Raw genomic sequence first — 15,943 nt, forward strand, 5'->3', positions numbered from 1 at the left:
ATCTTGCAGCATAAAATAACATTTTTTATAGAAATGCAAAATTGATTTTTCAGCCTCCTTTTGAGTGCCATTAGCATTCTATCAAAGACAACTCTGAGGCATCTTTAGTCCAAGTCCACTTTAAAATGGAGAAGAGACACTTGGCTTATTCCCAGGATTGCTAGCACTAAAAGGCAAGTAAATGGGAGCTTGAGGAAGAGCTGTGGCTCATCAGTTCCACAAAAATGCAACCAGTGCTCCCAAACCAAACACCTGTCTCCTCTGGAGGGCCTTTGTCATGGGGATTTACTGAGCTGGGCTGGAATGAATGTGGGGAGCATTCCCCAGCACAGTCACAGACATTTTATTTGTCCTCTCCACTGTTTCCATTTTCAAATGGATTGCAGTATAATTTATGCAATATATAGTGGCTTTAAATTTAATTTATTACTAATCTCAGATATGAAGCTACATTTTAAGGAGCAACACTAACTCATATCCAGGACTGCAAAGTAAAAGAAAGAATCTCCTAAAGAGTAACTACCTCTAAAAATTGGTCGTAAGGTTTTTATGGTCTGTGCACAGAAAAAGAAACTGGAATTGGAAATAGATAGGGAATTGTTATTCCGTGAGGGCCTGCACATAAACTGTCAACCAGCTGCCCTTCCTTTCCTTGGTTTGTGAGCACGGTCACGGAAGGATCAGTCATGTACTGCACTGACCTTCTGTGGTTACAGGGGAAGCACGGCCGCCTGCCCCTGCTGTGCTGTGAAAGGAATGGATTCCCAACCCCACTGCCCTGCTGTGCTGTGAAAGGAATGGATTCCCAGCCCCGCTTCCAGGGTCACTGCCCTGCTGTGCTGTGAAAGGAATGGATTCCCAGCCCGGCTTCCAGTGCCATTGCCCTGCTGTGCTGTGAGAGAAAGGAATGGATTCCCAGCCCCGCTTCCAGGGCCATTGCCCTGCTGTGCTGTGAGAGAAAGGAATGGATTCCCAGCCCTGCTTCCAGGGCCACTGCCCTGCTGTGCTGTGAGTGAGAGAAAGGAATGGATTCCCAGCCCCGCTTCCAGGGCCACTGCTCTCTGCTCGCCACACTGAGCCTCCCTGACGTGACTGAAGGACGGGACCGAGCAAGGCTCCCTTCTGGGATCGTTTTACAGTTAATGGCCTTGGTTTCCACCTCTGTCTGCAGCTTGGTTTTATTTGTTGGCTGTGAAAGTTCCACTCAGTTCTGCTAGCAGCAGAAGCGGACGGTGACTCGTCATGGCCAGAATAAACCCCGCAGCAGCCCCTGGTGTGCTGCTGCTGGAGGTGCGCAGCTCTGCGGGAGGCTGGGCTGCATTGCTGCTGTCTGTGTTCCTGAGGGGCTGCATTGCTGCTGTCTGTGTTCCTGAGGGGCTGCATTGCTGCTGTCTGTGTTCCTGAGGGGCTGCATTGCTGCTGTCTGTGTTCCTGAGGGGCTGCATTGCTGCTGTCTGTGTTCCTGAGGGGCTGCATTGCTGCTGTCTGTGTTCCTGAGGGGCTGCATTGCTGCTGTCTGTGTTCCTGAGGGGCTGCATTGCTGCTGTCTGTGTTCCTGAGGGGCTGCTGCCTGAGAGAGCTGGCAGTCCAAGGGAAGAGCGGGATGAGGGCAGCAGCCTTGGCTTTCCATGGCCACACGGAGCGACCCCAACACTGCAGAGTTCAGGTTGTGCTGACCACACTCCAAGTGGGCAGAATCACACACGTTTTATCATACACAGGAAAATGCTCACCTACATCCCAAAAGTGTACACTTTTAAATAGACAGAGGAAGACGCAGCTTGCTAACCACATGGCTGTGAGCCAAAAATTATCAGTGCAGGCTGGCACACTGGGTGGACATAAGCGTTTGTGAGGATTTCTGTGGATGGGAAGCCTTACACTCAAGAGTAAAGGAATCTCTGCATAATAAATTAGGGAAAAACCAGAAACAGCATTACCAAGTATTCACAGCTAGACCACTTGATCTCAAGTGAGTGTCATTCCTTAAGTTTTACTTAAAAGAGCTCTTGAAACAGAAAACTCCATTGAGAACAGGAAGACGCCATTGTCACATCAAGCCTAAGGATAGCAAAGTATTCACCACCACAGAGAAATATAGGGAATCCAGGAATGAATATCAATTGCTCTGACTTTCTGGGAAGATGCAGATGGCTGAAGCCACAGTGCAGATCATCTTCCTTGGGAAAGCACCAGCAGATCACAGCAGCCATGATTTCCTTACTTTGGTTCTATCCTTCAGACAACCAAGCAGGGGATAACCAACTCAGACCAGGTGCTGGGGTACCAGAGCTTGAAGCACATCAACCTCATTGCCCTCGAAGACCTCATGGGATTTACCATGCCAAGAAACAACTTCAGCAGTCTCTCTGACAATAAAAAAACTGCAGCTGAAATGCATTTTTCTGCTCCTAGCTACCTGCCACTGAATTTATACCAGTAGGAGATGGTGCAATCCTTGACATATCTCTGTCTCAAGATTTAGGTCTGCATGAAACATTTTTAGGTTTTCATGTATATTGTCAGAGCATTCAAATTAAAAACCAAACCAAACAAAAAACCTATCAGATTCAGTTATTTCAGTATTGCAAAACTAAACAGAGGAAAAAAAAAAATCCAAAATTTCATTTTTCAAAGAAAACCAAATAGAAAATACCTAACAAAACAAACACAAATTTCAGCAAAACCAGAACTCATGCACACCACTGAATCTACAGGAACGAAGGCTGCAGTACCAACACTGCATGCAGGGTTTTTCATCATCCACATGGATAACTGCTAGACTCAACTCAGCACCAAGCTTGCTCCGTGGATTTGGCTGTGCCCAGCTCACACAGGTGCAGAGCAGGAGGAAGAGCCCACGAGGAATTCCCAGCACTGCTCTGGCAGCCCCAGAAGTGCCAGACCCAAGGCAGAGCCAGCTCCCCTGCATCCCTGTGGCCTCTCTGCAGTTCCCTTGCTCTGGGAGAGGATTTTTATCCTGCTTTCCATTCCAAACTCAGTATGATTTTAACAAAAAGAGCTGGGCTCTGTGAGCAGCAGTTGTATCCATCTTACTAGATTAAAATTCACAGAGGCTGGCACATAAAACACAAACTGCTTTTAGAAGTAAGATGTTATGGTAACTGACTGCTAGAGTGTAATATATGCTGGTAGCAGCCCATAAAATATGTAAGATGATTTTTATAACTCCTTTTAAAGTTGTATTTTAGTTCTGAAATCTAATTCTAATTCTCTACTGTCTCACAGTGTGCACTATTCCCCACTACTACAGCTGACACAATATGCTGAAGTAAACCAGTCTTGCTGGGGCATCAGCCAGCTACAGAGACACCCCAGTCAGTCATTTCCTTCTCCCTGACACTTCTGAAGAACTGAATACACTTTTTACCTGTTGTTTCCAACAAGTCAGTGTGAAACACCTTAGGAGCTCCAGGTCACAGTAAGAGAGAATGTACAGCAGACACATTCCACAATGGTACACGGGTATTACAGACTGGGAATGCAAAATGATTTAGCAGAACAAAAGTTCGTAATCGTTAATTTCTTATGTAATTTAAAGATGTGATTAAAAAGATTTTTGAACCTCCCTGAAGGAAAGATTTATGGCTCAGCAGTTCTGCAGCTGACACATTTGATGACACATCTGTATTTCTCTTCTGATAACCTTCTACGTGATCCTACAGATAAAGAAGCAATTAACTCAGAGAATTAGACTTCCTCCTGTGACAGGGACCATCCTTTGTCTTGACAGTTCAGGCCTTCTGCACCTTCTAGCCCTTAACACAATATATATGGAAGATTCTCTTCTGAGGCAAATATTTAGGTCATTCCTGTGCAAGAAAAACCGAACAGCCACATGGCTGGATTTTTAAAATTTATAGCCAAATAAATTTTGCCTTGGGAAGTTCTGCTTTCTTTCCATGTATGCTGGGCAGGGTGAAAAGACACTTAATGGGTTTTAAATAACTGCAATAATTTAAGCAGTGCTGAGTAATGTGGATGAATTTAATACAGGGAATAAACAATTAGCTCTTAGTGGGGAAATCTATTATTAAACACAAGTATATTAAACAAAAGGTTAGGCCACCAATGTTTCTAAGAAAGTAACAAAGTAGTGACGGCACTGGCTATGGAAAATGGAAAAGGACTGATCTGACCAAATACAAACGTTTATATTCCATCTTAGTCACTCTGGAAACAAAATATGAACAACAGCCACGTACTTTTACGGTGCAATTCCTTGCCCAGTGCCTGCCTGCAGATGATGAGTGTTTTTCTCTGTTTGTGTCTCCCGTGGGGGTCAGAGGAGCAGCTCTGTGAGGTGTCTGCCCCACAAGGCTCAGCCTGCAGCAGGATGTACACAGAGCCTGTGTGCAGAGACCAAAGGGCTGGGAACGGGCTCCTCTGGGCTGAACCCCTCCATCAGCAGGACAGCGCTGGCACAGCCCTGTCCCCATTCCCCAGAGATCACTGCAGGGCTGCGGCCTCGGGCCCCGCCGCAGGGCTGCAAGGCAGGCGTTCACCGCCCCTGCAGTCCCAACCGAGTGCCACAGAACTGTCACCCCCTCCAGTAAAGGACACAAACACCTTCCCTTGGCAATCATAAAGAAGAACTGCAGGCACAGAGAAAGGCCAGGCTCACCTGAAGAGGAGAGATCCCCATCCTGACTTCAATTCAGTCTCTTTTGAAAAGCACACAAAGGACCAGTCAAGAGGAGCTCACATAGCTAATTATTAGGAAAAAATTATTTGGCACTGTTCTAATTCTTCATTTGAAAAATGTGATTAACTCTCAAGGAACTCCAGAAAGTGCATATATTAGGGAAAGGAAGGGGAAGGTAGATGGCCTAGACCACCAGCATGAAACAAACTGTCACCAGGAAAAAAAAAAAATCACTTTTATTTTCCTGCCTTTTATTATCTGCTTCTCCCTTGAAAAATCTCAGTGCTTTATAGTAATAAAAATTTCACAGAGTAACTGTAACAAAAAAAGACATTAAATTAGTAGACTGTCAGCCAGGACAATCACGGTCTATTAAGATAAACTTATTCTGTGGATATCTAGATAGATCATTCTCTGTATGTCCATTTAAATGAATTATTTGTACTGCACAAGCTCTTACATCTTTCTAAAAGAAACAAGGAAAATAAAATATAACATTGTCACAGCCTAATGGTCCCTCCTGCCTGACAGACAACAGAAGAGAAAAAAAAGAGAAAAAAAAACTTACTGAAAAATGTGTTGAGTTGATTATCACCAAGCTTATTTTCAAAGTGGGAGGCAATTAGACCATGGAAACATTCTCTTCCATTATTTCTATTATACCAGAGTAAGATAAAGCACATAAATACGACGATGGATGGTTATTGTTGATGCACAGTGCCAGCTACTCCATATCTTACATGGAAGAACTATGTTCTATCAGCCCAGACAGGCAAATCTCTAACAAATCTCTTTTTTATTCTAAAAATCAGAACCACCGTTTCAAATTGTTGGGGTTCTTTTTTTTTTTAATTGAAGAAGCTGTAGTGAAACTGCAATAAAGTTAATCTGCTGCTTAACAAAACAAAGCATTTACAACAGGATTTAGGTAGATAAACTGTGTTTGAAGAAGAGTTTCAGAAGGGCTCTTTACCTACGCTATAGGTACTCAAGCTGAAGTATCATCACTTTGCCTCCTCTTTAGAGGTATAGAAGACACTCATTTCAGAAGGCCTGCTTTTAATTTGACTTCTTCTGAGGTCAGTATATAACACTGACAGAAAATTACCACTAAAACTTGTAATAGCAGTTTTTCTAAGTGCTTAACTCCAATTCACACACTCTAAAGGAGAGGGAAGTTAAGCCTCAATGGGTTAACCCCCCAATAATAACTATTCTGGCCACTTTGCAGATCTAATTTAGATAGCTGAAGAAGAAATTCCTTTGAAACCACAATCTTAGATGCAGTCAGGATCTCTCTCCTTGGAGACAGTCAAAAGGCACCTGGCCATGGCCCAGCTTGAGCAGAGGGTTGGCAGCAATGACCACCTGATTTTACCACTGGTTCTGTATTAACCTTCCAGTTTCTGAACTCTGTCCTATCCACAGAGCAGTCAGAACCAGCCCGAGAGGTCCCCTGGCCCTTGGGAGATTCCCTAAGTTTCAGATTGATTTGCATTAATAGAATACTGGTAGAATTCACCTTACTCTCCTCCAGCTCACAGCCCCAGCAGCTGTGAGTACATCCAGAAAATATTACCAAGGAGATACGTCAAACAAAATTAGAAGAGTATCCTCCTCAATTCTACACTGTCAGTAGTTAAAATGTGTGCTTAGTGGGAATGAACTAATCTAGAGTACTGAAATTATACAAAGTCTACATTAAGAACCTCTTTTCACACTTGCAGTGCCCAATTCTGTCACAGTCACTGCAGCAGAACTCAGTAAAACTCCTGCTTAATGAGATGTCATTTATCTGCAAATACACTTTACAATAACGTATTTCCAACTACTGCAAATTGATTTTGTTTCATTCCTTCCACACGTCATTGTGCCACAGAGAATAACTCCGTTGATATTAATAGTAATGAAGACGCATTGCATCTGACAGCCCTAACAACATGTTTAATACAATGTTTTAACTGTAAGCAGATGAAGAAGCAGAAGGGAACACTTTTCTCAGATTCCATTGTTTCAGAACACAGTCCTATATAAATGAAATTATCCTACTTAAAAGTTATTTCCACTTCGATATTACTCTATTTAATATGACAGTTTTATTTTGGGAAGATTACTTTCTCACATACTGAAAATTATTTTCCCCAAACAATATGGTTTATCCTTCTGTATCTGCTGTAATCAAATTTGTCTCAATAGTCTCCTGTTTCTGGTATACAACTCTGCCAATTAGGCATCCTAACTTGTTTTAAAACGACAATCCTAAGGTGTCACTTGCAAAGAGAAACAATACAAAACATGCTGTCTCTGACTGCTATGGCACAACAGTGCTGGAGTTATTGAGGCTTCATTTCACCCCTTTGTTACCAGAAAGTGCAGCTTCTGCAGAACAACACAACTCCTGCCAGTGACAGAGGCCAGGTCTGACTTTTTCCTGCCACCTGAGTGTGCACTTAGGAGACTCCCCAAGCACACTCACTCACCTACCTCAAGCAATGCCATCGTGTTCTCCACAGGAAAACCATTTAGGAAGCTTCACCTTCATTTCTGCTCTCTCCCAAGTGATTTGTTTGCCTAAGGAAAACACCTACTCAACAAGGAGGTAAATCTCATTTATAATTGCAGGTACAGAGAATGTTTTGGAGAAGAGTGTGTGCTGCAATTTCAAAGCAAACTAAGAGTTTAACTGCAGGGGCAAACCTTTCGTTTAAGGAAGCACTGCATGCAGAGCTGCTGTAGCTTAACAAATACTGAAAAACCCCAAAAAGCTGGTTAAAAATGAAACAAAAATAACCCACTGCATGCAGTGCTGTCCTTGTCTTTCCTTCTCGCAGTTCCTCCTTCCATTCACAGAGTTCTAAGAAAACATTCTGCCGTATTTTAGCACAAACAGAGCAACAATTGGCATGTTACAGATTTTTAGCTTCTAGACCACGTTGAGAAAGGTGACCTCCTACTGCCTGCTTTGGGACAACACTCCTCACAAAAAGCACAGAAGAAATACTTACAGCAAGAAACAACGTTAAGATGTCAGTGCTACTGACCAGAAACTATCACCTCACTTGAACAACACAACAGAGTGCAAAAGGACCTTCAGCCATGTACAACTCCAAACATTAAAATGGAAATTGTCAAGTCATTTAGTGACTTAGAATGAGCAGTATTAACACAAACCCTCCTTGCAAGCAAGTGCCATAAAACAGAGATGAGAGAGGTGAAATGCTGCAACTCCTGACATCCAAAGCAAACAGCCAATGACCCAGTCCACTCTTCCAAGTTTATGTTGACATTTACTGCTGCTCACCACATTTACCTCCTGCTTGTAAGGCTCTCAGCATGTGCTTTACATGTGAACAGCTCCTGGGTGGAGGCCTCAAGTTCCAGCTATGAACAACTATTCACTTTCAGATTAAAAAATCCCTTTGCTGTAACAAGCATTAGTTTGTGCACGTACGTTACCTGTACATCGTTGGTGTTCATCCTCGTTCCATCCTTGCCAACGAAGATATCATCTATGTCAACCAGAATGTACCTGTCCAAGGACAGTGTGAGCTTCTTTCCAGAGAGGAAAGAGATGGCATCTATGAAAATCAGCTTGTGCAGCCAAAAATTCAAGTTATTGCCGAAAAGGACTCGTTGAATCCCATCGTGGAGCCCCAAGTCATGAATTACTGTGGCATAGAGAGCACTGACAGCAGCAGGTGGAGAAAGGTTTTCTGGTGCCTTTACTTTTGCAAACACCACTGGCTGATAAGCTGTGTGATTAACCTGGAAAACGGCCCAGTCATTTCCAAGCAAGGGCCCTTTCTCAAGCTTGGAAGGTTTAGTCAGATGGAGCAGTGGGGAATGAGGGTTAATGCAACAGTCCTTAACAGCCAGATTGCTGTGGACATGGAAAGGAAATCCCTTCAGCTGGAAGCTCTGCAGGCTGTTCTCACTGCCCTTGTGGAATCCGATCACACCTACGCCATACTCCACACAGTACTTATCTAGAAGGCCTCTGTTCCAAGAGTCCATATTCACGTACTTTAGGATATTTTCGTACACTATGAGAGCATATTTGCCTCTGTTTTTGTCCATGAGCACCGGGAGGTCACCTTTCCCAGATGCAATCTCAATGTGGAACTGGAACCTGCTGGATTCCAGAATGGTTATTATGTCTTGGCCTAAGGTTGAGTACTGGCTTTCCACAAACACCAGCACCACAAGGTCTGTCCTCAGGGGGTCAGCAGGCTTCGTGGTCTTCATCTCCATCAGCTTGTAGGGCAACAGGTGAGGATCACCACATTCCACATCTGAAGAGGTTTCAGGAAGCTCATTTTCCTGTTTGTAGCCATTATACAAGTAGTAGGCAGAAATGACTATGCTCACCATACAAAAAGTGGCCAGTAAAATTACTGTTCTTTGAAAATGTCTGTGAAGTTTCAGGATAAAACTCATGGTGTTTACTTGCCTTAGATAGCTCTCAACAGCAGCATGAAAAACAAACAAAGATTCTCAACGTGTTCCAGTCCTCTGAAATATTTATGTCACCATTGCAGCACACACATCTATCTTCCACAGAGCTTTACTGAAGGCATAGTCTAGAAGAAAAGAAAAATCAGAGATTTAATTGAGACTTAATTGAGGCATCAGCTTGTGAAGTATCATCTGTTTAAACTAATGGGGAGCAAAGAAATCCCTGCCAGCCAGAGCTTTGGAGACCAACAGCTCAAAATCTTGCAATAACTTATTTTTTCCTGCTCCCACTACTTGCCATGTGCATCTGAAGGTCTCTAAATCTCACAGGTTCCTCAACTCAGAAGATCAAATAAAGTAGGCAGAGACATTGGAAAGCAAGACATAAAAGCAAATCCTGTGTTTTAGAAATTCTTTTTACCTAAAGATAAAAGTCAACTCCAGGCAGATAACTGCTAACTATCAAAAAATTAAAGAACATTTATAACCTTCTTCCTTCTACCCCTAAAAAGCTGGGGGAACATGATTAAACAAATTCTATCTTGTATTAGTTTTCCTAAGAACCAAGAACATGCACATCTTAACTGCTGTACAAACATATACTGATATACTCTATATTATATCTATTATAGGAACATTTTTAAAGTCAAACTTCCCTCCTGCAACATTAGAGGAAAACAAAGCATTTTTCTGAACTATGGAGTTTTGCAAACTGTTAGAAGCACTTTGCATTTCTTTGCATTAAAAAAAACATGGAATAATCAAGCTCTTAAATTTGAGAAGAGAAAGTAATAAATCAAAATTTAAACCCAACAGGCAGATCACCTAAGGATATACTTATGCTCTATCTTGTACTCAAGGAAAGCGCAATTTTTCAAGCCAGCAGTACAACTGCTGTCAAAACTCCCTAGTAAAACAACTGGATGGTGTGACAAGCATGAAATAATGACTGTAAGTCATTAGCAAAGGTTCAAAGCAGATTTTGAAAAATATGAAGTGTGTGAAGATCTAGAACATGTATCTAGAACATCTATCAGCCGTACCTTCCGTGTACTTTGCACCTAGGTCCATTTGGAAATGGCATTAGGATAAGGTGTGGCACTAACATGGTCATTTCCTAACTGAGAGCTTAATCCTTCCAATCCTGGTTGGGCTTTATCTTACATTGTAAGCAAATTGGTCTTCCACTCCAGATTTTCAAAAAAGCTAAAAAATATGATGCACTTAACAGTACCTATGTAAGGTCCACAAATTTAATTAAATCCTGAAGACAGATCTTCCTAGTACCACAATGAGTATGAAGTAAAAATAAATGAGAAAAATCAGATGAGGGGAAAAAGAAACTCCAAGGCATTCTATTCATCAAAAGTGCAGAATTCAGCATGAAGAGGGCGTGTACGTGAGCTGTCTCGTTCACAGTTAAGATTCCTAGCAAGACTCCTGCTGTCTGGATAGATCCTACTCTGGACAGATCTTACTCTCCTCACCTTCTTGCCACAGATTCCTATGTATCAACCCCTTCTCTTCTGGGAAGATTCAAACCCAGCCTTGAACCTTACCTGCAGCTGCACAAAGCTTTTGGGCAGGAGACCTGCCTTTCCCCCAGGTCACTAATCAGTGTTACACTGAAATCACAACCCCAGCTTCCCCATTTCCATCAGAAAAACCCCCGAAGAATGCGTAAAGATCAAACAACAATGCAGAAGTTCTTTACAAGAACTCAACATTGTTAAGCACTGAAATGTCCTACCCTTGCCACACCAGCTTCAAGAATACCAGTCGGGATGGCACAACAGAGATATTTAATATGGTAACAAGTCAGGTGACAAAGAGAAGTTCCATCCTGAATGAGTTAACACCAGAGAGCGCTTTCCAAACAGGTGATTCTTCATTACACACACGAAGGGTTCTCTTCATTTTGCATTTGCAATTCAGCTGCCTGAATGCCAAGCAACACATAATTTTGGTGCCTAAAATTAACACTGACGGCATTGTGTGGAAAAGCTGTACATACATCTACTTCTCTTTGATAACCAGACCTAGCTGGTCTAGATACGGAAAAAAAAGAGAATTGACACCGACCTAAGCTCATAGCAAGGAAGGGCTGAGAGGCAGAGCTATTTGAACTGGGTATTACACAAGGAACAACTGCAGCAAGGACACGGTCCCTAATGCCATTCCACAGAGAACAACCTGGAGCCAGCCTAGAAACCCGTGTTTTCTCCAAGAAAAGCCCTCTCTATCGCTGTATCCTCAGCTCCTGATTGCCCCCTGGGGCTACAGAGGCTGTAAGGAGGAGGGGCTGGAACTGCCAAGACAGTGAGGTACCACTGAGAGCAAGGAGGAATTCCCCGAGCAGCAGCACACAGCCAGACCTGGCACACTCCCTGCTGGAGGTGCTCAGGAAGTGGGATGGAACAGAGCAAGGCACACGATGCACGCTCTCTTGTATCAGCTTGAGGCTTATGTAATTTTTACTTGCTTAAGGACCGGTCTGCATGGCAGGAGTTCAAAAGAACACAGAAAGAAGAAAAGAAGAAACTCAAAGACAGCATGCATTTTACACAAAGCCTTGACAAGGTACCCTTGCTCTCCCCAGGGACAGCAGCAGTGGCATTGCCGGATACCCTGTTCCTGTATCACAGCAGCACACTGAGATAGCTCACAGCGCCCCCCTGGCAGTGACCTGCGGGGTGCACCACGCACGGCACCCGTGGGAGCCGCGGGGATCGGGCTGGGACCTTCACCTCCCCTCCAGACCTGGCTCCAGGGAAGGTGTCCCTGCTCGCCGTCATTTCCTGCAGTAAAACCAGGAAAAAAGGCCATTCCCAAAGGACACACAGCGAGTGAGCTGGGACAAGTGGAACTCAGAAGAGCACAGCACTTGTGGAGTCCTAGCCTCATGACAAAAGAATGCAACACTTTACCAAAGAAAGGAGAAGTCATGATAGGTTCAACATCACTAAAAAATATCCAAGTATAAGAAAAAGGCTTAAAGGAAAAAACAGAGCGTCTAGAAAAGTCTTCACAAGAGTTCAAGCTTGTTAGCATTGTTTCAGTGAAAAGACATGAAAAAGATCCACAGATAACATAAGCAGTCTCAGCTCTTTCTGATTTCTACAGTCATATGGAGTTCAGACAGAGGAATACGGTCCCATCTGTACCCCAAAGCACTTGAAAACAGGAGTCAGATATTATAGGGATCCAAAGTTCCCTAAAGCTCATGTTGCAATAAATTTTACCTATAAAATAATTTGTATGATATTTTTCCATGGTTTGAAGCAATAAAATTTGCCTGTTTTTTTAAATCTAGAACTTTATTGCCTTAGAAGAAACTGCATTTGATCTCCTATTTTGCATTTTCATGCCACCGTGTTAAAATTCAGACCAGAACCTTTTACCTCTGCTGCTCTAAGTAGGAGGTATCAAAGTGCTCCCTTTAAGGTGAAAATTAGCATCTTTGAATATTCAGAATTTGGTTTTTAACTTACAGACTCACTCTGGAGAAGATCTCGCTGAGAGAAAGCTGAGTCATGGAAGCAAGTTTTGCATTTAGTTATGAACACAGACAGCAAGGCTCAATGCTCTTGTCATCTACTGCAGGAGTGGTTTCTGCAGCCCAGAACCTGCTCACTGAAAATCTTGCTGGTACAGGAAAGAGCTGCCACCTTATTAAGCAGAAGATTTACCACTCTGAACAGCACTGCTGGGCAGTCACAATCACAGGCATCTGCAAGCAACCAGCATGAAACAGATGCATCGAATGAGATGCTCAGTTTGGACTGGTCTGGGGGTTTATCATTTGTTCTGCCTGTTCTGTTTCAGGGTTTAATTCACGAGCAAAGTGCACTGATGACAGAACACACGCTGTGAGGAACCCCAAAGACCTGAAGCAGCACGCCGTGAGTGAGTTCCCACCACCTGCAGCTTTCTTTAGTTTGCTGTTTCGCTGGCAAGCACGGATGACCACATTTTTGGCTTCTGTAAATCATTTCACCCTGATAACCCCAAAGGAAACTCTTCCAGGAGACAACACTGGCTGGGAATGCAGTCTACTAAATTCTTCACAGGGATTCTTAATCCAGTAAAAACAGATGTCAAGTAAGAAATTAGGTACCTGCACAGGCACATAAGACTGCATAGAATTTTAATAAAAGTTGAATCATGAGTATGCACACAATTGTTAAAACGACAAGAAACTTTATTCTGCTGTGTTATTATCAGGATTAAAGCAATGAGATAAACTAAAATATCCATAAGTGAGAAACTGTTCTCAAATCAAATTTATCACAGCCCAGTAAGAAAACTCTGGTTTAGTCTTACCTCAGGCCTGTGCTTGGACAACTGTTTACTGTGACCCTTGATTAGAAACAATAAAGCTGGGTCATACTTATAGGTAAAAAACATACTCTAAAGGGTAACAAAAATCCTGTTCATCAAGAACTATTAAAAGAGAGCTAGTTCTGGATTGAGTAGCCATCAATATTATCCAGGTATATTACATTTGTCTAGGGACATATTTTTAATAACTTTCTTCTAATAATCCCCATCACTATATTCTTGTTTTGTTCTTTACCAACCTGGACACTACCCCAGTGCTGGTGACATGCTGGTGATACATTACATGAAGAATGAGTTTTAAATGAAGAGCAGAATAAAAGAGGCATTTGTTTAGCATATTACTTTAGACATTTAAATCTCCACTGATCAGAGTGCTGATTAACTGCTTTGAACATAGAGGTCACTCTGGCCAGGCACTATGAAATACGACTTCAAAGGAAGTATTCTGAAGTCGCTCCAGTGTTACTAAAATGGAAATCTTTGGATATACAAATGACATGGTAGGAAGCAGCAAAGTACAACTGAACACCACCAAACCTGGGTGAACAGCAGGGCTCAGATTTTTAAACCACTTATGAAAATACCAAAGTAGCCTCCAAACACTGAGTACCCCTATTTATAGCGTTATTTTACTAAGTATTCAAGCAGCAACAGCTCAAATGAGTAAATCCAGGCTGAGAATGAGACTTTACAACGGCATATTAAAAAGACATTTTCAACTTGTAAAAATTGAGATATGAGACATGAGCTGTCAAGGGAAGTCTTTGAGACCTTTTAGTATCACATAACAAACCCTAGAATGTGTGAATATTGAAGGGCTTACATTCTTTCATGTTTGTTATGAAAAAAAAAAAGAAAAAGGAGGGAATGGCTTAGGCAGCACAACAATCCTGGTGGATAGAGATTCTTTTTCAAGTCCTTGAGGTAAGCAGTTCTGAGTTTCTATTGTACCTGTGATATCCTCAGCTCTGTGCTGCATTGCCTAATGCAGTACTAGAGATCTTTATAGGATGGACATTCATGCATTACAGTTTGTCAGGAAAAATATTCATAAAGATCAAACATACAATATTTAAAAATAGTTTAAAAGACGGCTTTGAAGACTTCAGCAGAACACAGGAGTTTTAGTTTTCAAATTACTACTTTACCTTCTACACAATACTTTCTACATCAAGATCTTTAAGCTCTTGACATCACACAATTTTTCTGAGATAAACCCCGTTATTTTTCAGCAATTGCAGAAACATCACTATCTAAAGAGTAAATGATTTGCTCAAGGTCTCCAAGATAAATATCCGGCACACTCTGGTCCATGCCCATACCACTGCCTCCCTCTCTTTTCTCCCAAGTGTAGAGAGTCAATAAGGCAGAGTTCAGGACCACTCCTGCCGGGACACCTGACTGGGCATGCTGACAGCGAGAGAAACCCTATTTCTTTCACTTACCATTTCCTTAGGAAGAGAAAAACCCACCACACCAAAACCTGAAGCAATTATACAGCACATCATGTAGCGGATTGAATAATGTGAAAGATTTCTGCCATTTCCCGAGGGCTGCACATGACAGCTGAACCGAGCAGCAGCACACATCAATTTCTGCCGAGATTTGGGGAATCCAAGCAGCTATAAGCACCTGGAGTTATGAATAATTACCGCACTAGGCTGGCGAATTCCGTTCCCCGACAGAGCCACAACCAATTCCCGCGAACACTAGAGGGCAACAGCGTCGCGCAGAACAGCTCCGCGAGGAGCGCGAGGGAAGAGCCCAGCCACCGAAGGGCTGGTGCGGGGACCGCGCCACGCAGATGCCGAGCGCGCCGGGAACCGAGAAAAACACCCCCAAACCCCAAGAAACACCACAGAACAAGCCCGCCAACGCCGCCTCCGCAGCGGGAGCCGCAGCGCCGGCAGCGGCCCCGTCCCGCCGCGCTCCCGGCCCGGGCGGTGCCCGCGGCGCAGCGGGAGCCCGCGGGCGGCTCGGGCACAACTTTGCCGGGGCACGGCGCCGGCCGGCGCGGAGCTGTGCGGCTCGGCCGCGCCGGGCCCGCGGGCGCCGCCCGCCCCGCTCGTTACCTCCGGGCCGCTCCGCCGACATGTCCCCGCGGTGCCCCGGATCCCGCGGCCGTCCGTGCCCTCCGCAGAGCCGCCTCCGGGAGAGCCGCCGGCACCCGGCGGGCGCGGAGCCGCCCCGGGCGCGGAGGTGCGGCGGGGCTGCCGCCGGGGGTGCAGCACCGCCCGGCAGCCTCGCCGCGCCCTCCCGGAGGAGGAGCCGCGCTCGCCGGCGAGGGGCGGGCGGGGGCTCCGCCGCGCCGCCTCCCACATCGCCCGCCCTCCTCCGAGGCTCGGTGGGCCGGGGTGCGCCGGGGCCCTCAGGCTCCGGGGCCCTCAGGCGCTCCCGCCCTCGGGCTGCTCCCGCCCTCAGCGGCCCCGGGGCCCGCCCCTCACGGCACCTGCGGCGCCCCTCACACACGGGGGCCACCGC

General features: G+C 44.4%; 1 protein-coding gene across 1 annotated transcript in view; it reads right to left on the reverse strand.

The window, feature by feature from the left end:
* The window catches only part of LOC134559991 (bifunctional heparan sulfate N-deacetylase/N-sulfotransferase 3), a 54,698-nt gene extending 38,993 nt beyond the window's left edge, over positions 1 to 15,705 (reverse strand). The window contains exons 1-2 of the mRNA XM_063415397.1: positions 15,535 to 15,705; positions 8,123 to 9,246 (exon numbers count right to left, since the gene is read on the reverse strand). Of these exons, the coding sequence (XP_063271467.1) occupies positions 8,123 to 9,103 (981 nt within the window). The 5' untranslated portion in view covers positions 9,104 to 9,246; positions 15,535 to 15,705. The remainder of the gene's footprint in view (positions 1 to 8,122; positions 9,247 to 15,534) is intronic.
* Positions 15,706 to 15,943: the final 238 nt, after the last annotated feature.

The sequence above is a fragment of the Prinia subflava genome, chromosome 18, assembly GCF_021018805.1.
Source record: "Prinia subflava isolate CZ2003 ecotype Zambia chromosome 18, Cam_Psub_1.2, whole genome shotgun sequence".
Lineage (NCBI taxonomy): Eukaryota > Metazoa > Chordata > Aves > Passeriformes > Cisticolidae > Prinia > Prinia subflava.